We start from the raw sequence: 19,068 nt of genomic DNA, 5'->3' as shown, positions 1-19,068 counted from the left end.
TTTATAGCATCGCTATGCGGACATGTCTTCAAATGTCTACTAAAAAATCCCAAAGCAAAAGAGGCAGAGTTTTGATCGTTCTGAACTTTTATTTGGTTTGCCTTGTTTATTTAAAGAGTTCCCCTTAACATCGAATATATGCGCTACGTTCTATTTAATCCCCCTCAGCTCTGTTTGATGCTTGGTTTCGTCTGGTCCGTGTCCGAGACTTGGTCACTATAGAATAAAATATTTGCGAAAAAAGTTAGTATGAAATCAGATTTCTTTTCATTGCTTCTTTCAAATTTCTTTTAATTTCGAATGTGTGTTTGCCTATCACTCGACTGACGAAAGTTTCAACCTTCGTTATGGGCAGAAGATTGTTTATTTTGAGTTAAAAGCTCTCGTTTCGTTTAACGTTTTGTCTTTGCCAACTTAAATCTTTAGAGAGCTGGGACGAGGAAAAGTGACATCACGAACTCAATCTTTTAAGACAGACAGGTATAAAGGAATCTTTGCTGACGTCATTGTCTACATTTTGTGCCAAGAACATACGACATGGCTCACAGAAGCATCAGGCTACTTACAAATAGACTTCAAAAGGTAAAAGAAATTGTTAAACTTACTTAAGTCCCAATAGGCCTTATTAACGATAGCCGCCATGTTGGTTTTCAAATTGTCACGCAAATTAGCCATGTGTTATGCTGGGGGGCAAACATTGGAAAAAAGGCAAATTTCGGAAAATCGGCTCGTCGAGATATTGACGTAACATTGTTAAAAGTACATTTTAGAATTTAAAATTAAGTACCTTTTATAATAATTTTGTATCTTTGACTGCCTTTGACATTTTGACTTTCTTCTTCGTTATCTCTTCATTTTTCACTAAAAAAACATCGTAGTAACTTGTGTAATCATTCTATTTTACTACTTAGGTGAGAAACATTCAATGAACGTGAAAAAAATCATCAGTGTGGCTAAGATGTTCGTTATAACCTCTCGAACTTGTGTTTTTTGCCCCCTCAGAAGTGTGTAGCTAATTTGCATGATAATAGCAAATCCAACATGGCGGCCATCGTGAATAAGGTCTATTCGTTTAAGCCCTTTAGCCTTGATAATTGAGCCAGTAATTAGTCATCAAAAACTGATGAATTCTTGGGTGCCAAAGGCGCTAAATATCCCATACATCTTTCGTAAACTTTAGAATTTTCAAAGCATCATTGCTCAGAGGTTATCTGGAATATCGCGTGTACATTTTCAGAGATAGCTCATTACGCAATGCACTTTCAATATTCAGTACTTAATTCTCAGGTGACTGATTTAAAAACGATAGCCTTGAACAAATGAGGCAAAAAATAAACAGAGACTCCCCTATAGCTGTCAGTTTGGAGCTCTCTGACTACAGTTTTTGTCCCTTGCATAGTTAACACGCTGTATTCTTTATCCAGTAGGTCTTTGGCGGACGCCATTTCTCTCGTCAATCAAGCTCTCTGGGGCTTACTGTGAGGTTGGCAGAGATCCCATGTATATATACACCACGAGTCCCCAACTACGTAATACACTCCAAAATAATGAATACCCTATCATGGAGACATCAATATTCGTTTACCTTAATCTCTATGAATAGTTAAATGTATGTATATGAAGGTAAATGAATACGGGTGACTGAATAGTGGAATATTCAATACAAGAGCGTGTATTACGTAGCTAGGGACTCGTGGTGGGTATATACATGAGGTCTTTCCCTTGAGATCAGTTCTGAACGTGACTTGTAAAATCATAAAGTTGTACTTCGGTCTACTTAATTAAAATTAACAGCCTCTCGATCGGATCTTACCCCCACTGTGTTTCAAAATTTGCTAAAAGAGCATGGTTAGGTGTTTGTTCGTATTGGCACTTTAAAATAATTAGCCATTATCAAAAATACCATAATACTTTTTGTTTGTCCCTCCATAATTTTGCGTAAGCATTGTTTCTAGTTTGCGTAAGCATTTGTTTCTAGTTGGCGTAAGCATTGTTTCTAGTTTCTCGCCTCCCACCAATGTGGCCCGGGTTCGATTTTCAGATCAGCCGTCATGTGTGGGTTGAGATTGTTGGTTTTATACTCTGCACCGAGAGGTTTTCTCCGGGTACTCCGGTTTCCCCTCTCTTCAAAAACTAACCATTGACTTGATTTGCGTTAATTGGTGATTTCAGTTTACATTGTCCCCAGTTAGTGCTCCAGCACTAGAACAACTAGGCACTTAAATAATGTTCCTTTCCTTTCCTTTCTTGAGAGCATTGTAAGTCCCAACAGAAAATAAAACTCAATACTTACGCAAAATTTTGGAGGGGCAAACAAACAGCATTATGGTATTGTTAATAGTGGCTAATTATCAATTTTTGAGTGATTTGTGGGCATCTTTCCAAATATCGTTTCACACTGATGCCCCATGTTAATTTCGTCGTGATGGCCTGAATTTTGGCAGCCCAGATTGCTAGAGAAAAGGAAGGAGTAGGTCCCCAAAGAATTACCATATTATGTCAAAGCAATTATTAAAAGACAGTATGCTCGAAAGCCTTTTACCTGTATAAAAGTGGTTTAAACGCGAAAGCCATTTCCGAACTAATCGTATAAGAACTCGGAAACAAATTCCTGATTGAGACAAGTTGATTACTAAAATTGTCTCCTTAAGGGCTCATCCTCTACGGGATTATTAGGAATTTACAAAATTAGCCCATTTTTCGAAAGGAAAGAGAATTTTCATTAGATTTCTTCAGTAGAGATGAAATTATCTTTTTTACCCGGTTGTTGGATCTCAGGCCTTTTTCTTTTTGACGTTGAACAAGTTCTTCGTCATAGTTTCAACTGTCTTTTGTATCAGCATGTGACCATCCAGGTCATGTTTCTTTTCGCCAAGTTTCACCAACGTTTCTTTCTCATCTGACTGGCCTATTGATTAAAGTAATAAAAGATTCTCAACGAGTGAGTAAGTTCGCCCCTGAAAAACGAAAGAAGTGATGAAAGGAGGAAAAAGGGAGATGTTCCTGTATCGAAAAACTTGTCCACAGTGTGCGCGAAAGACTTAACTTTTTGCTGTCATTGAAATTGCTTTTCAAATTTGTTTTGCCGTTTTGCAGCCGTGGTAAATTGATAGTAACTGTTCAACTCAATAGACCCTATGCAAGAATGGCTGCCTTTAAATTATTCTTTTGTTCATATTCAAAATAGCCCAACAAACCTCGTTTTTGAGACAAAAATTCTAAAGAATTTGTTATTCCGAACGAGGTTAGTTGGGCTATTTTGAATATGAACAAAAGAATAATTTAAAGGCAGCCATTTTTGCATAGGGTCTATGGTTTTTCCCTGAGGTGCATCTCCCAAACTAGGCTGTCGCCGCCATAGTGCAGAGCGAGAAGGCTGCCACATCTCTGCGTCTTTTAAGTCATGCAGATTAGTGTGCATATCAGTTGAATGTGTTTCTGTTTTGATAGAAATTTTATTGCAAGTTTATATATTTTTTGGAGGTTTTTTCGGCTTCTAATACACCCCAATGCCACCCGTCCTTCCGAGCCGCCGTTCGAAAATGGTACACATCTTGTATATGCTGTCGAGTGACGCGCAATTTGAGTCTACAGGCTTCCGTGAATTGAATCCTCTGAAGTTCTCGCCCCACTTACCTTTGTTATCTTTCAGTTTGGTCATTAAGCGAGCAGCCTTCTTCTTCAGATCATCAATCATCGTGTTCGTGGTGATGTCTCGCTTTTGCCGACTATAGAGTTTAGATTTTGTTTTTTAGCTGTTATATATTAACCGAGCAGGAGGTCTGTATGGGAGAATCTTTACCGAGGTCGTGAGTACAGACCGAACGCAGTGATGTCCGTACACACGCCCGAGGTCCAAGATTCTCCCATAGTTCGACACGGAACTGATAATAGATTTTAAGTAATTTTCATCGGAACAGTGAAAAATATGAGTGACTTGGTCTTAATTTTCTTTTGATGGTATGTATCCATTCGTGGTTAACAATGTCGTTCAGTATAAAGGGCTACACGGGCGGAATTAAGCACTCGGAATCATCATTCAATCTTTACATTTTCTTTTCTGTAGGGGTCCAGAAAATAAGGCCATTTTCCAATGTTTGCGACCGCAGTGGAGTGAGCCTTAAGATAAGGCTGATAGCAACCTCCTATGAGCCTTTGTTAAGTGCTAGTTCTAAATCAATTGCGAGAAGCTAACACACTGGGATTCACGAATGCATGGAATCGATAGACCAAATAGGCCAACTTAATGTTGTACCTAAATCAGTTCGTTGTGTATTGTATTTGCCTTATAATGTAGCATTAACATTTAAATGATATGGAAATACCTGGGACAAAACGTTTTATTCCCAAAGGGTTTGAATTAGGTACAATTTGGTCTATCATATAAGAGCTACTGTTGAAAAATAAACAAACAAACCATGACACACTTGTCAAATTTGGCTTTCACTTGAGTCTTATAAATTCTGTCAGCAGTGAGTCAAATGTCCTGCGAAAGCAGACGTATTTCCGGCGGTCGTTTCTCTCCGAAAAAACCCGATGCTATCGCAGGCTATAAATCAAAATGTATCAATTGATATCATTAAAGGGAAAGTTTTATTTAAAAAATTATTACCTGATGGAGTCTGAGTGGTGGGCGTTGGCCGATGAGTTGTCGATACTGTTTTGAAAAAAAGGACATTCAAGTCACTAAATGATAACTGGACTGTAAAGCCCTGTGCAAATGGACGCAACAACTCTAGCATTGTTCAGATTGGTTGGTTCTGCAGATGTTGGATGATGTTAGCAGAGATGCGCAAACGTAAGCTACAACTGCTATCAATGTACGTGCAGTGTATTATGGGAAGGATACGACCCATGAGACTTTGTAAATTTACGAAATTCAGCTGCCATCTTGTTTTGAACATGTTAAAGCGTTCCTATCTCCATGGAGACCCAGTGTAATGCGCTTGGGTGACCCCAACAATGTTGGAAGTGCTGCGCGAATGGAGCCAATATTGGTGCGCTACGCTTCGCAGATCACGGAACAAAAGAAATGTTGGGAGTTTTTGACCCAAAAATTTGACCACTTTCAAACTTCATGCAACAAGGCGTGCAAACGGACGCAACATGTAACACCCAACATTGTTGGAACAATGTTGGCCAACAATGTTGAGATAGTCAACATTATTGTAGAACGAACAATGTTGACACCCAACCACATGTAACACCCAACAATGTTGGAACAAAGTTGGCCGACAATGTTGCGTCCGTTCCATGGGGCTTAAAATGTGCCATTTTTAAATGGTAAGTTCTAAGATTGTAGGCCAAGGCGTTGTAACATAATTATAGTTATTGTGCTTAGGCACTGGAAAATAGATTTGTGCATATTATTTTGATATAAAATAATTACACCCTCTGTATCTACTACATTATGTTATACCATGATTTTAAATTTTTAGCCAATTTAGCTTTAGTGGTGCAATTCTAGCTTCCATCTCACTTGTTTAAACTCCTTTATAATAGGGTCTAATCGACAAGCAAGCAAAAGCCGGCTAAGATCAGAAGGATTTCAAGTTTTTTTTTATTTCTTCACTTTCTTTGTTTATCTCTCGCCATTCAATTCAGCAAGAAATACTTCATAATGATTTCTTTATTCCTTGCTGTACTTACCGCGGTAAAAACGAAAGATTAGTAACCGGAATCCTGTTTTTTGGACACTCGAGTCTGAACGAAACGTTAGTCTGGCATAGCGACCAGTGACAATGACACTTTGTCCCGTAAGATTGCCGCAATATTTGCGATTGAAGCCACCATTGTCGTTCGTAATCAACAGATAATCATACCTGAAAACAAAGCCTGTTGTTTTCAATTTTGTGGTTTCAATGGGTTAGATTAATAAGATTAGCTAAGACAAGACGCCAAGTAGGCGTACACGTGGATGCACTGATCAAAGCAAGCAACAGGCAGGGGCTGTAAATAAAATACTGCAGAGTTGTTGTTGATCATGATTACGGGTGCTGTATCAGTTCAAACCTCGTTTTTCATTTTTGCTCTGGCCGTGAGCTGAAGATCGACGGGGGTTTGTTTTTCATTGTAGCCACAAATTGCAACCTTTTTTGTGATTGGCCTAGTTTCTGTCAACTCTGGAAAGTGTAAAACTAGTCGAAAATAAAACATATTTTATTGGGCACTGTTGTTTACTTTGACCAATGGAAGCGCACCTTCTGTGCAATACGTGATCTACATGTCATGGTCTGATTTTTTTACAGAAGATATCTTTGCCCTTTCTTCGCTGCTCCAAACGCGGTTTCTTTTTCACTGTAGCCACAAATTAAATTTTGCTGATATTCTCTTGTTTATTCTGTTACTATTACACTGTTGCTGTGCAAGTTGTGTTTGAGTTCATATTAAAAAAAAGTCATTGACTGCATAATTTTTACCTTGTTAGCATAGACCTTATTCCAAAATAGCCGTCATTTAAATGTTATTTTGTTTTTATTCAAATTAGCCCTTGATGCCTCGTTCTTGAGCTGAAAATTCAAAAGAATGTTTTCCTTGAACGAGGCATCAAGGTCTAATTTCAATAAAAACAAAAGAATATCTAAATTGCGGCCCTTTTGGAATAAGGTGTATTAGTATTGACAGCACGTAGTAAATAGAATATTTGAATTATAAAACAGCTTTGATTTAATTAAATTATGCTTCTGTGACCGGAACTGTCGTGATGGCGTCACGGATGAGATTTATGACATTTTGTGAAATCCGATAAAATAAGGTTCCGTTTTTTTGGATCAAATAAAGTGCTTTGAACAGTTGCTGCTTCTGTATGTTTATGATTTGAAGAAGCAACACCGCAATGGCGACACAAAGGCCTGATTTGATTCATTTTTACTACAAGTAAAAGGAGAACGCGGGAACGGCGAAAGCCGATCGATTCCTTAAATCAGGATTTCGAAATGTTCTCTCATAAATGCGAGCCAATTTTTTTTTCCAATTTTTGTCACTTCTGTTCGCGGTTTCAAATGTTTTGACATTTTGCTCTAAATCAAAATAAGGGATACTTTCTTTTCGAATTTAGCCTGAGAAGGAAGTAAAATTCGAAAAAAGGGAAGTAGTATGTTAATTGGGAAAAAAACGACACCTCACGCATGTCGTGTATCCGACATGACAGTGTCAAGCCAAGAGCTTCGTGACAAGCAAGTGGCTAACTAAAGCCACTAAAGCCATTTTTTAAACGTGGCGTGCCACAGGTACCCCACTTAATGAGATGGAAAATGCCGCGAGAAATAAATATACAATCGCATGGGCCCTTTTGCACAAAGGATTTATTCCGTGTGTAATTTGCGAGGGAAAGAACTTGGACGATTTCGAAGAAAAATAGTAAAGTTAATTCTTTAATTAAGTTGCCCTGTAGTGAACATGCGATAAAACTCATCACATTCATGAAATCGTTGCTCAGCAACTATTAACCAATCAGGATCAAATAGCCATGCGAAATTGTCCCTGTCTATGCAACTTAAAGCAGAGGTCTTAACATACGATTAAGAGCTGTTTAAATGACTTTTGAATACTTACATTCTGTTCGGCAAAGGACGGAAAATAACCTTATTCTTCTTGGATACAAAGGAAATTGTGCCAAGGAATAAAAAGAAAGATTTCTTGAACTTCACACAGATTATTTTAAATTTGTACAAATCTTAACTGGGAATCAACAATATTTCGTTTGCAGTTTATTTTATTATTATTATTATTATTATTATTATTATTATTATTATTATTATTATTATTATTTTTGGTCTGTGACCGATTTGTTAATAAAATAAGCTGACATAGCGCGAGATCGTTTGTTCGCAACGCGAAACAGCGAAGTTGCTTCTGAACCGTAATCGGAAACCTAAGCGATTACCTGCAGGTGGAACTATACTCCAGGTCGAAGTGCTCAAATGTAATGTTTAAAGCTGCACCAAAACCAGTGTACACAAAAACCACACAGGACTTGCTTCTTGGGTAGTTGTTAGGATATCCAGGACTTTCCAGGACATCGTTGACAACTTGTCTACAAGCTTGGTAGAAATGTAAATGAAAGACAGAAGTGGTGGAAATAGCTCTGATTAAATTAAGCATGATCATAACATGTAAACTCAGTCGTCGATAATTTACCCTGATACTTTTATGGCTAACGACCGTCCTATTACAGGTTTGGAGAAATCTCCATCGTTGATGTATTCACTATGATAGCATATATGATTGCACATAACTGCAAAAAGGTCTATTTCTGGCGTATTGTATTTGCATTATAATGTAGCATTCACATTTAAAGTATATAGAAATACCTGGAACAAAACGTTTCATTACCAAAGAGTTTGATTCAAGTACAATTTGAACTATTATGTACCGTGAGTTGGAAAATAAACAAACAAACCGTAACACACTTTTCAAGTTTGGCTTTCATTTGAGTCTTTTCAATTCTGTCACTATTAAATCAATATTTATTGAATGATATGACCAAAGTGAAGGTTTCATTTAAAACATTATTACCTGTTGGACTCTGAGTGGTGGGCGTTGGCCGATATGTTGTCGACACTGTTTTGAAAAAAAGGACATTCAATTCAAGTCACTGAATGGTCACTGGATCGTAAAGCCCTGTGCAAAAAAACGCAACAACTCCAGCATTGTTGAGAGTTGGTTGTTTTGCGGAAGTTGGATGATGTTAGCAGTGATGTGCATACGGACGCTACAACTGCTAACAATGTAAGTGCGTGCAGTGTATTATGGGAACGATACGACCCATAAGAAATAAGAGATTCGGCTACCATCTTGTTTTCAAAATGTTAATGCATTGCTATCCCCATGGAGACCCAATGTAATGCGCGTGGGTGGCCCCAACAATGTTGGAAGAGCTGTGCAAACAGATCCAATATTGGTGCCCTACGCTTCGGAGATCACGGAACAAAAGGAATGTTGGGAGTTTTTGACCCACAAGTTTGATCAGTTTATAACTTTTTGCAACAACTCCTTGCCACACGCAACAACATGCAACAAGGCGTGCAAACGGACGCAACATGTGACATCCAACAATGTTGCGTCCGTTTTGACAGGCTTAAAATGCGCCATTTCTCAATTAAATAGTGATTTGCAGGATCGTTGGTTTAGGCTTCGCCTTTAAGGCGTTGTAATATTAGGAGACATTAAACAGCAGTATAGTTATTGTGTATAGACACTGAAAAAATTGATCTATGCATATTATTTTGATATAAGATAATTAAACCCTTTGTATCTATTATGTTATAAAATGATTGCAAATTTTTAGCCAAGTTAGCTTTAGTAGTGCAATTCTAGCTTCCATCTCTCTTCTTAACACTTCCTCGATGATAGGACCCAATCGACAAGCAAGCAATATCTGGCTTCGATCAAAAGGATTTCAAGTTGGGCTAAACAGTTAATTTCACTCCGGAGTTTTCCGTTTTTAGTCCGAAAAAGTGGGGCCAATCCCTCGATTGCTGGCCGATATTTATTGCGAGATAGTCAACATTATTGTAGAACGAACAATGTTGACACCCAACCACATGTAACACCCAACAATGTTGGAACAAAGTTGGCCGACAATGTTGCGTCCGTTCCATGGGGCTTAAAATGTGCCATTTTTAAATGGTAACTTCTAAGATTGTAGGCCAAGGCGTTGTAACATAATTATAGTTATTGTGCTTAGGCACTGAAAAATAGATTTATGCATATTATTTTGATATAAAATAATTACACCCTCTGTATCTACTACATTATGTTATACCATGATTTTAAATTTTTAGACAATTTAGCTTTAGTGGTGCAATTCTAGCTTCCATCTCACTTGTTTAAACTCCTTTATAATAGGGTCTAATCGACAAGCAAGCAAAAGCCGGCTAAGATCAGAAGGATCTAGTTTTTTTTATTTCTTCACTTTCTTTGTTTATCTCTCGCCATTCAATTCAGCAAGAAATACTTCATAATTATTCCTTTATTCCTTGCTGTACTTACCGCGGTAAAAACGAAAGATTAGTAACCGGAATCCTGTTTTTTGGACACTCGAGTCTGAACGAAACGTTAGTCTGGCATAGCGACCAGTGACAATGACACTTTGTCCAGTACGATTGCCGCAATATTTGCGATTGAAGCCACCATTGTCGTTCGTAATCAACAGATAATCATACCTGAAAACAAAGCCTGTTGTTTTCAATTTTGTGGTTTCAATGGGTTAGATTAATAAGATTAGCTAAGACAAGACGCCAAGTAGGCGTACACGTGGATGCACTGATCAAAGCAAGCAACATGCAGGAGCTGTAAATAAAATACTGCAGAGTTGTTGTTGATCATGATTACGGGTGCTGTATCAGTTCAAACCTCGTTTTTCATTTTTGCTCTGGCCGTGAGCTGAAGATCGAGGGGGGTTTGTTTTTCATTGTAGCCACAAATTGCAACCTTTTTTGTGATTGGGCTAGTTTCTGTCAACTCTGGAAAGTGTAAAACTAGTCGAAAATAAAACATTTTATTGGGCACTGTTGTTTACTTTGACCAATGGAAGCGCACCTTCTGTGCAATACGTGATCCACATGTCATGGTCTGATTTTTTTACAGGAGATATCTTTGCCCTTTCTTCGCTGCTCCAAACGCGGTTTGTTTTTCACTGTAGCCACAAATTAAATTTTGCTGATATTTTCTTGTTTATTCTGTTACTATTACACTGTTGCTGTGCAAGTTGTGCTTGAGTTCATATTAAAAAAAAGTCATTGACTGCATAATTTTTACCTTGTTAGCATAGACCTTATTCCAAAATAGCCGTCATTTAAATATTATTTTGTTTTTATTCAAATTAGCCCTTGACGCCTCGTTCTTGAGCTGAAAATTCAAAAGAATATTTTGCCTTGAACGAGGCATCAAGGTCTAATTTCAATAAAAACAAAAGAATATCTAAATTGCGACCCTTTTGGAATGAGGTGTATTAGTATTGACAGCACGTAGTAAATAGAATATTTGAATTATAAAACAGCTTTGATTTAATTAAATTATGCTTCTGTGACCGGAACTGTCGTGATGGCGTCACGGATGAGATTTATGACATTTTGTGAAATCCGATAAAATAAGGTTCCGTGTTTTTTGGATCAAATAAAGTGCTTTGAACAGTTGCTGCTTCTGTATGTTTATGATTTGAAGAAGCAACACCGCAATGGCGACACAAAGGCCTGATTTGATTCATTTTTACTACAAGTAAAAGTAGAACGCGGGAACGGCGAAAGCCGATCGATTCCTTAAATCAGGATTTCGAAATGTTCTCTCATAAATGCGAGCCAATTTTTTTTTCCAATTTTTGTCACTTCTGTTCGCGGTTTCAAATGTTTTGACATTTTGCTCTAAATCAAAATAAGGGATACTTTCTTTTCGAATTTAGCCTGAGAAGGAAGTAAAATTCGAAAAAGGGAAGTAGTATGTGAATTGGGAAAAAAACGACACCTCACGCATGTCGTGTATCCGACATGACAGTATCAAGCCAAGAGCTTCGTGACAAGCAAGTGGCTAACTAAAGCCGCTAAAGCCATTTTTTAAACGTGGCGTGCCACAGGTATCCCACTTAATGAGATGGAAAATGCCGCGAGAAATAAATATACAATCGTATGGGCCCTTTTGCACAAAGGATTTATTCCGTGTGTAATTTGCGAGGGAAAGAACTTGGACGATTTCGAAGAAAAATAGTAAAGTTAATTCTTTAATTAAGTTGCCCTGTAGTGAACATGCGATAAAACTCATCACATTCATGAAATCGTTGCTCAGCAACTATTAACCAATCAGGATCAAATAGCCATGCGAAATTGTCCCTGTCTATGCAACTTAAAGCAGAGGTCTTAACATACGATTAAGAGCTGTTTAAATGACTTTTGAATACTTACATTCTGTTCGGCAAAGGACGGAAAATAACCTTATTCTTCTTGGATACAAAGGAAATTGTGCCAAGGAATAAAAAGAAAGATTTCTTGAACTTCACACAGATTATTTTAAATTTGTACAAATCTTAACTGGGAATCAACAATATTTCGTTTGCAGTTTATTTTATTATTATTATTATTATTATTTTTGGTCTGTGACCGATTTGTTAATAAAATAAGCTGACATAGCGCGAGATCGTTTGTTCGCAACGCAAAACAGCGAAGTTGCTTCTGAACCGTAATCGGAAACCTAAGCGATTACCTGCAGGTGGAACTATACTCCAGGTCGAAGTGCTCAAATGTAATGTTTAAAGCTGCACCAAAACCAGTGTACACAAAAACCACACAGGACTTGCTTCTTGGGTAGTTGTTAGGATATCCAGGACTTTCCAGGACATCGTTGACAACTTGTCTACAAGCTTGGTAGAAATGTAAATGAAAGACAAAAGTGGTGGAAGTAGCCATGATTAAATTAAGCATGATCATAACATGTAAACTCAGTCGTCGATACTTTACCCCGATACTTTTGTGGCTAACGACCGTCCTATTACAGGTTTGGCGAGCTCTCCATCGTTGATGTATTCACTATGATAGCATATATGATTGCACATAACTGCAAAAAGGTCTATTTCTGGCGTATTGTATTTGCATTATAATGTAGCATTCACATTTAAAGTATATAGAAATACCTGGAACAAAACGTTTCATTACCAAAGAGTTTGATTCAAGTACAATTTGAACTATTATGTACCGTGAGTTGGAAAATAAACAAACAAACCGTAACACACTTTTCAAGATTGGCTTTCATTTGAGTCTTTTCAATTCTGTCACTATTAAATCAACATTTATTGAATGATATGACCAAAGTGAAGGTTTCAGTTAAAATATTATTACCTGTTGGACTCTGAGTGGTGGGCGTTGGCCGATATGTTGTCGACACTGTTTTGAAAAAAAGGACATTCAATTCAAGTCACTGAATGGTCACTGGATCGTAAAGCCCTGTGCAAAAAAACGCAACAACTCCAGCATTGTTGAGAGTTGGTTGTTTTGCGGAAGTTGGATGATGTTAGCAGTGATGTGCATACGGACGCTACAACTGCTAACAATGTAAGTGCGTGCAGTGTATTATGGGAACGATACGACCCATAAGACTTTGTAAACTTACAAAATTCGGCTACTATCTTGTTTTCAAAATGTTAATGCATTGCTATCCCCATGGAGACCCAATGTAATGCGCGTGGGTGGCCCCAACAATGTTGGAAGAGCTGTGCAAACAGATCCAATATTGGTGCCCTACGCTTCGGAGATCACGGAACAAAAGGAATGTTGGGAGTTTTTGACCCACAAGTTTGATCAGTTTATAACTTTTTGCAACAACTCCTAGCCACACGCAACATGCAACAAGGCGTGCAAACGGACGCAACATGTAACATCCAACAATGTTGCGTCCGTTTTGACGGGCTTAAAATGCGCCATTTCTCAATTAAATAGTGATTTGCAGGATCGTTGGTTTAGGCTTCGCCTTTAAGGCGTTGTAATATTAGGAGACATTAAACAGCAGTATAGTTATTGTGTATAGACACTGAAAAAATTGATCTATGCATATTATTTTGATATAAGATAATTAAACCCTTTGTATCTATTATGTTATAAAATGGTTGCAAATTTTTAGCCAATTTAGCTTTAGTTTTGCAATTCTAGCTTCCATCTCTCGTCTTAACACTTCCTTGATGATAGGAACCAATCGACAAGCAAGCAATATCTGGCTTTGATCAAAAGGATTTCAAGTTGGGCTAAACAGTTAATTTCACTCCGGAGTTTTCCGTTTTTAGTCCGAAAAAGTGGGGCCAATCCCTCGATTGCTGGCCGATATTTATTGCGAGATAGTCAACATTATTGTAGAACGAACAATGTTGACACCCAACCACATGTAACACCCAACAATGTTGGAACAAAGTTGGCCGACAATGTTGCGTCCGTTCCATGGGGCTTAAAATGTGCCATTTTTAAATGGTAACTTCTAAGATTGTAGGCCAAGGCGTTGTAACATAATTATAGTTATTGTGCTTAGGCACTGAAAAATAGATTTATGCATATTATTTTGATATAAAATAATTACACCCTCTGTATCTACTACATTATGTTATACCATGATTTTAAATTTTTAGACAATTTAGCTTTAGTGGTGCAATTCTAGCTTCCATCTCACTTGTTTAAACTCCTTTATAATAGGGTCTAATCGACAAGCAAGCAAAAGCCGGCTAAGATCAGAAGGATCTAATTTTTTTATTTCTTCACTTTCTTTGTTTATCTCTCGCCATTCAATTCAGCAAGAAATACTTCATAATTATTCCTTTATTCCTTGCTGTACTTACCGCGGTAAAAACGAAAGATTAGTAACCGGAATCCTGTTTTTTGGACACTCGAGTCTGAACGAAACGTTAGTCTGGCATAGCGACCAGTGACAATGACACTTTGTCCAGTACGATTGCCGCAATATTTGCGATTGAAGCCACCATTGTCGTTCGTAATCAACAGATAATCATACCTGAAAACAAAGCCTGTTGTTTTCAATTTTGTGGTTTCAATGGGTTAGATTAATAAGATTAGCTAAGACAAGACGCCAAGTAGGCGTACACGTGGATTCACTGATCAAAGCAAGCAACATGCAGGAGCTGTAAATAAAATACTGCAGAGTTGTTGTTGATCATGATTACGGGTGCTGTATCAGTTCAAACCTCGTTTTTCATTTTTGCTCTGGCCGTGAGCTGAAGATCGAGGGGGGTTTGTTTTTCATTGTAGCCACAAATTGCAACCTTTTTTGTGATTGGGCTAGTTTCTGTCAACTCTGGAAAGTGTAAAACTAGTCGAAAATAAAACATTTTATTGGGCACTGTTGTTTACTTTGACCAATGGAAGCGCACCTTCTGTGCAATACGTGATCCACATGTCATGGTCTGATTTTTTTACAGGAGATATCTTTGCCCTTTCTTCGCTGCTCCAAACGCGGTTTGTTTTTCACTGTAGCCACAAATTAAATTTTGCTGATATTTTCTTGTTTATTCTGTTACTATTACACTGTTGCTGTGCAAGTTGTGCTTGAGTTCATATTAAAAAAAAGTCATTGACTGCATAATTTTTACCTTGTTAGCATAGACCTTATTCCAAAATAGCCGTCATTTAAATATTATTTTGTGTTTATTCAAATTAGCTCTTGACGCCTCGTTCTTGAGCTGAAAATTCAAAAGAATATTTTGCCTTGAACGAGGCATCAAGGTCTAATTTCAATAAAAACAAAAGAATATCTAAATTGCGACCCTTTTGGAATGAGGTGTATTAGTATTGACAGCACGTAGTAAATAGAATATTTGAATTATAAAACAGCTTTGATTTAATTAAATTATGCTTCTGTGACCGGAACTGTCGTGATGGCGTCACGGATGAGATTTATGACATTTTGTGAAATCCGATAAAATAAGGTTCCATGTTTTTTGGATCAAATAAAGTGCTTTGAACAGTTGCTGCTTCTGTATGTTTATGATTTGAAGAAGCAACACCGCAATGGCGACACAAAGGCCTGATTTGATTCATTTTTACTACAAGTAAAAGTAGAACGCGGGAACGGCGAAAGCCGATCGATTCCTTAAATCAGGATTTCGAAATGTTCTCTCATAAATGCGAGCCAATTTTTTTTTCCAATTTTTGTCACTTCTGTTCGCGGTTTCAAATGTTTTGACATTTTGCTCTAAATCAAAATAAGGGATACTTTCTTTTCGAATTTAGCCTGAGAAGGAAGTAAAATTCGAAAAAGGGAAGTAGTATGTGAATTGGGAAAAAAACGACACCTCACGCATGTCGAGTATCCGACATGACAGTATCAAGCCAAGAGCTTCGTGACAAGCAAGTGGCTAACTAAAGCCGCTAAAGCCATTTTTTAAACGTGGCGTGCCACAGGTATCCCACTTAATGAGATGGAAAATGCCGCGAGAAATAAATATACAATCGTATGGGCCCTTTTGCACAAAGGATTTATTCCGTGTGTAATTTGCGAGGGAAAGAACTTGGACGATTTCGAAGAAAAATAGTCAAGATAATTCTTTAAGTTGCCCTGTAGTGAACATGCGATAAAACTCATCACATTCATGAAATCGTTGCTCAGCAACTATTAACCAATCAGGATCAAATAGCCATGCGAAATTGTCCCTGTCTATGCAACTTAAAGCAGAGGTCTTAACATACGATTAAGAGCTGTTTAAATGACTTTTGAATACTTACATTCTGTTCGGCAAAGGACGGAAAATAATTTTATTCTTCTTGGATACAAAGGAAATTGTGCCAAGGAATAAAAAGAAAGATTTCTTGAACTTCACACAGATTATTTTAAATTTGTACAAATCTTAACAGGAAATCAACAATATTTCGTTTTCATTTTTTATTATTATTATTATTATTATTATTATTATTATTATTATTATTTTTGGTCTGTGACCGATTTGTTAATAAAATAAGCTGACATAGCGCGAGATCGTTTGTTCGCAAAGCAAAACAGCGAAGTTGCTTCTGAACCGTAATCGGAAACCTAAGCGATTACCTGCAGGTGGAACTATACTCCAGGTCGAAGTGCTCAAATGTAATGTTTAAAGCCGCACCAAAACCAGTGTACACAAAAGCCACACAGTACTTGCTTCTTGGGTAGTTGTTAGGATATCCAGGACTTTCCAGGACATCGTTGACAACTTGTCTACAAGCTTGGTAGAAATGTAAATGAAAGACAGAAGTGATGGAAATAGCTATGATTAAATTAAGCATGATCATAACATGTAAACTCAGTCATCGATAATTTACCCCGATACTTTTATGGCTAACGACCGTCCTATTACAGGTTTGGAGAAATCTCCATCGTTGATGTATTCACTATGATAGCATATATGATTGCACATAACTGCAAAAAGGTCTATTTCTGGCGTATTGTATTTGCATTATAATGTAGCATTCACATTTAAAGTATATAGAAATACCTGGAACAAAACGTTTCATTACCAAAGAGTTTGATTCAAGTACAATTTGAACTATTATGTACCGTGAGTTGGAAAATAAACAAACAAACCGTAACACACTTTTCAAGATTGGCTTTCATTTGAGTCTTTTCAATTCTGTCACTATTAAATCAATATTTATTGAATGATATGACCAAAGTGAAGGTTTCATTTAAAATATTATTACCTGTTGGACTCTGAGTGATGGGCGTTGGCCGATATGTTGTCGACACTGTTTTGAAAAAAAGGACATTCAATTCAAGTCACTGAATGGTCACTGGATCGTAAAGCCCTGTGCAAAAAAACGCAACAACTCCAGCATTGTTGAGAGTTGGTTGTTTTGCGGAAGTTGGATGATGTTAGCAGTGATGTGCATACGGACGCTACAACTGCTAACAATGTAAGGGCGTGCAGTGTATTATGGGAACGATACGACCCATAAGAAATAAGAGATTCGGCTACCATCTTGTTTTCAAAATGTTAATGCATTGCTATCCCCATGGAGACCCAATGTAATGCGCGTGGGTGGCCCCAACAATGTTGGAAGAGCTGTGCAAACAGATCCAATATTGGTACCCTACGCTTCGGAGATCACGGAACAAAAGGAATGCGGGGAGTTTTTGACTCACAAGTTAGATCAGTTTATAACTTTTTGCAACAACTCCTTGCCACACGCAACAACATGCAACAAGGCGTGCAAACGGACGCAACATGTAACATCCAACAATGTTGCGTCCGTTTTGACAGGCTTAAAATGCGCCATTTCTCAATTAAATAGTGATTTGCAGGATCGTTGGTTTAGGCTTCGCCTTTAAGGCGTTGTAATATTAGGAGACATTAAACAGCAGTATAGTTATTGTGTATAGACACTGAAAAAATTGATCTATGCATATTATTTTGATATAAGATAATTAAACCCTTTGTATCTATTATGTTATAAAATGATTGCAAATTTTTAGCCAATTTAGCTTTAGTAGTGCAATTCTAGCTTCCATCTCTCTTCTTAACACTTCCTTGATGATAGGACCCAATCGACAAGCAAGCAATATCTGGCTTCGATCAAAAGGATTTCAAGTTGGGCTAAACAGTTAATTTCACTCCGGAGTTTTCCGTTTTTAGTCCGAAAAAGTGGGGCCAATCCCTCGATTGCTGGCCGATATTTATTGCGAGATAGTCAACATTATTGTAGAACGAACAATGTTGACACCCAACCACATGTAACACCCAACAATGTTGGAACAAAGTTGGCCGACAATGTTGCGTCCGTTCCATGGGGCTTAAAATGTGCCATTTTTAAATGGTAAGTTCTAAGATTGTAGGCCAAGGCGTTGTAACATAATTATAGTTATTGTGCTTAGGCACTGAAAAATAGATTTATGCATATTATTTTGATATAAAATAATTACACCCTCTGTATCTACTACATTATGTTATACCATGATTTTAAATTTTTAGACAATTCAGCTTTAGTGGTGCAATTCTAGCTTCCATCTCACTTGTTTAAACTCCTTTATAATAGGGTCTAATCGACAAGCAAGCAAAAGCCGGCTAAGATCAGAAGGATCTAGTTTTTTTTATTTCTTCACTTTCTTTGTTTATCTCTCGCCATTCAATTCAGCAAGAAATACTTCATAATTATTCCTTTATTCCTTGCTGTACTTACCGCGGTAAAAACGAAAGATTAGTAACCGGAATCCTGTTTTTTGGACACTCGAGTCTGAACGAAACGTTAGTCTGGCATAGCGACCAGTGACAATGACACTTTGTCCAGTACGATTGCCGCAATATTTGCGATTGAAGCCACCATTGTCGTTCGTAATCAACAGATAATCATACCTGAAAACAAAGCCTGTTGTTTTCAATTTTGTGGTTTCAATGGGTTAGATTAATAAGATTAGCTAAGACAAGACGCTAAGTAGGCGTACACGTGGATTCACTGATCAAAGCAAGCAACATGCAGGAGCTGTAAATAAAATACTGCAGAGTTGTTGTTGATCATGATTACGGGTGCTGTATCAGTTCAAACCTCGTTTTTCATTTTTGCTCTGGCCGTGAGCTGAAGATCGAGGGGGGTTTGTTTTTCATTGTAGCCACAAATT

The 19,068-nt window shown here is 37.5% G+C and overlaps 1 protein-coding gene across 1 annotated transcript in view; it reads right to left on the bottom strand.

Moving 5' to 3' along the window:
• Positions 1–69: 69 nt before the first annotated feature.
• Positions 70–19,068, bottom strand: part of LOC138025024 (cubilin-like) — a 75,283-nt gene continuing 56,284 nt past the window's right edge. Inside the window, exons 29-41 of the mRNA XM_068872255.1 lie at positions 18,633–18,805; positions 17,157–17,201; positions 16,525–16,681; positions 14,309–14,481; positions 12,828–12,872; positions 12,196–12,352; positions 9,994–10,166; positions 8,518–8,562; positions 7,886–8,042; positions 5,650–5,822; positions 4,613–4,657; positions 2,761–2,908; positions 70–216 (exon numbers count right to left, since the gene is read on the bottom strand). Of these exons, the coding sequence (XP_068728356.1) occupies positions 2,775–2,908; positions 4,613–4,657; positions 5,650–5,822; positions 7,886–8,042; positions 8,518–8,562; positions 9,994–10,166; positions 12,196–12,352; positions 12,828–12,872; positions 14,309–14,481; positions 16,525–16,681; positions 17,157–17,201; positions 18,633–18,805 (1,477 nt within the window). The 3' untranslated portion in view covers positions 70–216; positions 2,761–2,774. The remainder of the gene's footprint in view (positions 217–2,760; positions 2,909–4,612; positions 4,658–5,649; positions 5,823–7,885; positions 8,043–8,517; positions 8,563–9,993; positions 10,167–12,195; positions 12,353–12,827; positions 12,873–14,308; positions 14,482–16,524; positions 16,682–17,156; positions 17,202–18,632; positions 18,806–19,068) is intronic.

This window comes from Montipora capricornis, chromosome 11, assembly GCF_036669925.1.
Source record: "Montipora capricornis isolate CH-2021 chromosome 11, ASM3666992v2, whole genome shotgun sequence".
NCBI lineage: Eukaryota > Metazoa > Cnidaria > Anthozoa > Scleractinia > Acroporidae > Montipora > Montipora capricornis.
This window is presented reverse-complemented; position numbering and strand designations above follow the sequence as displayed.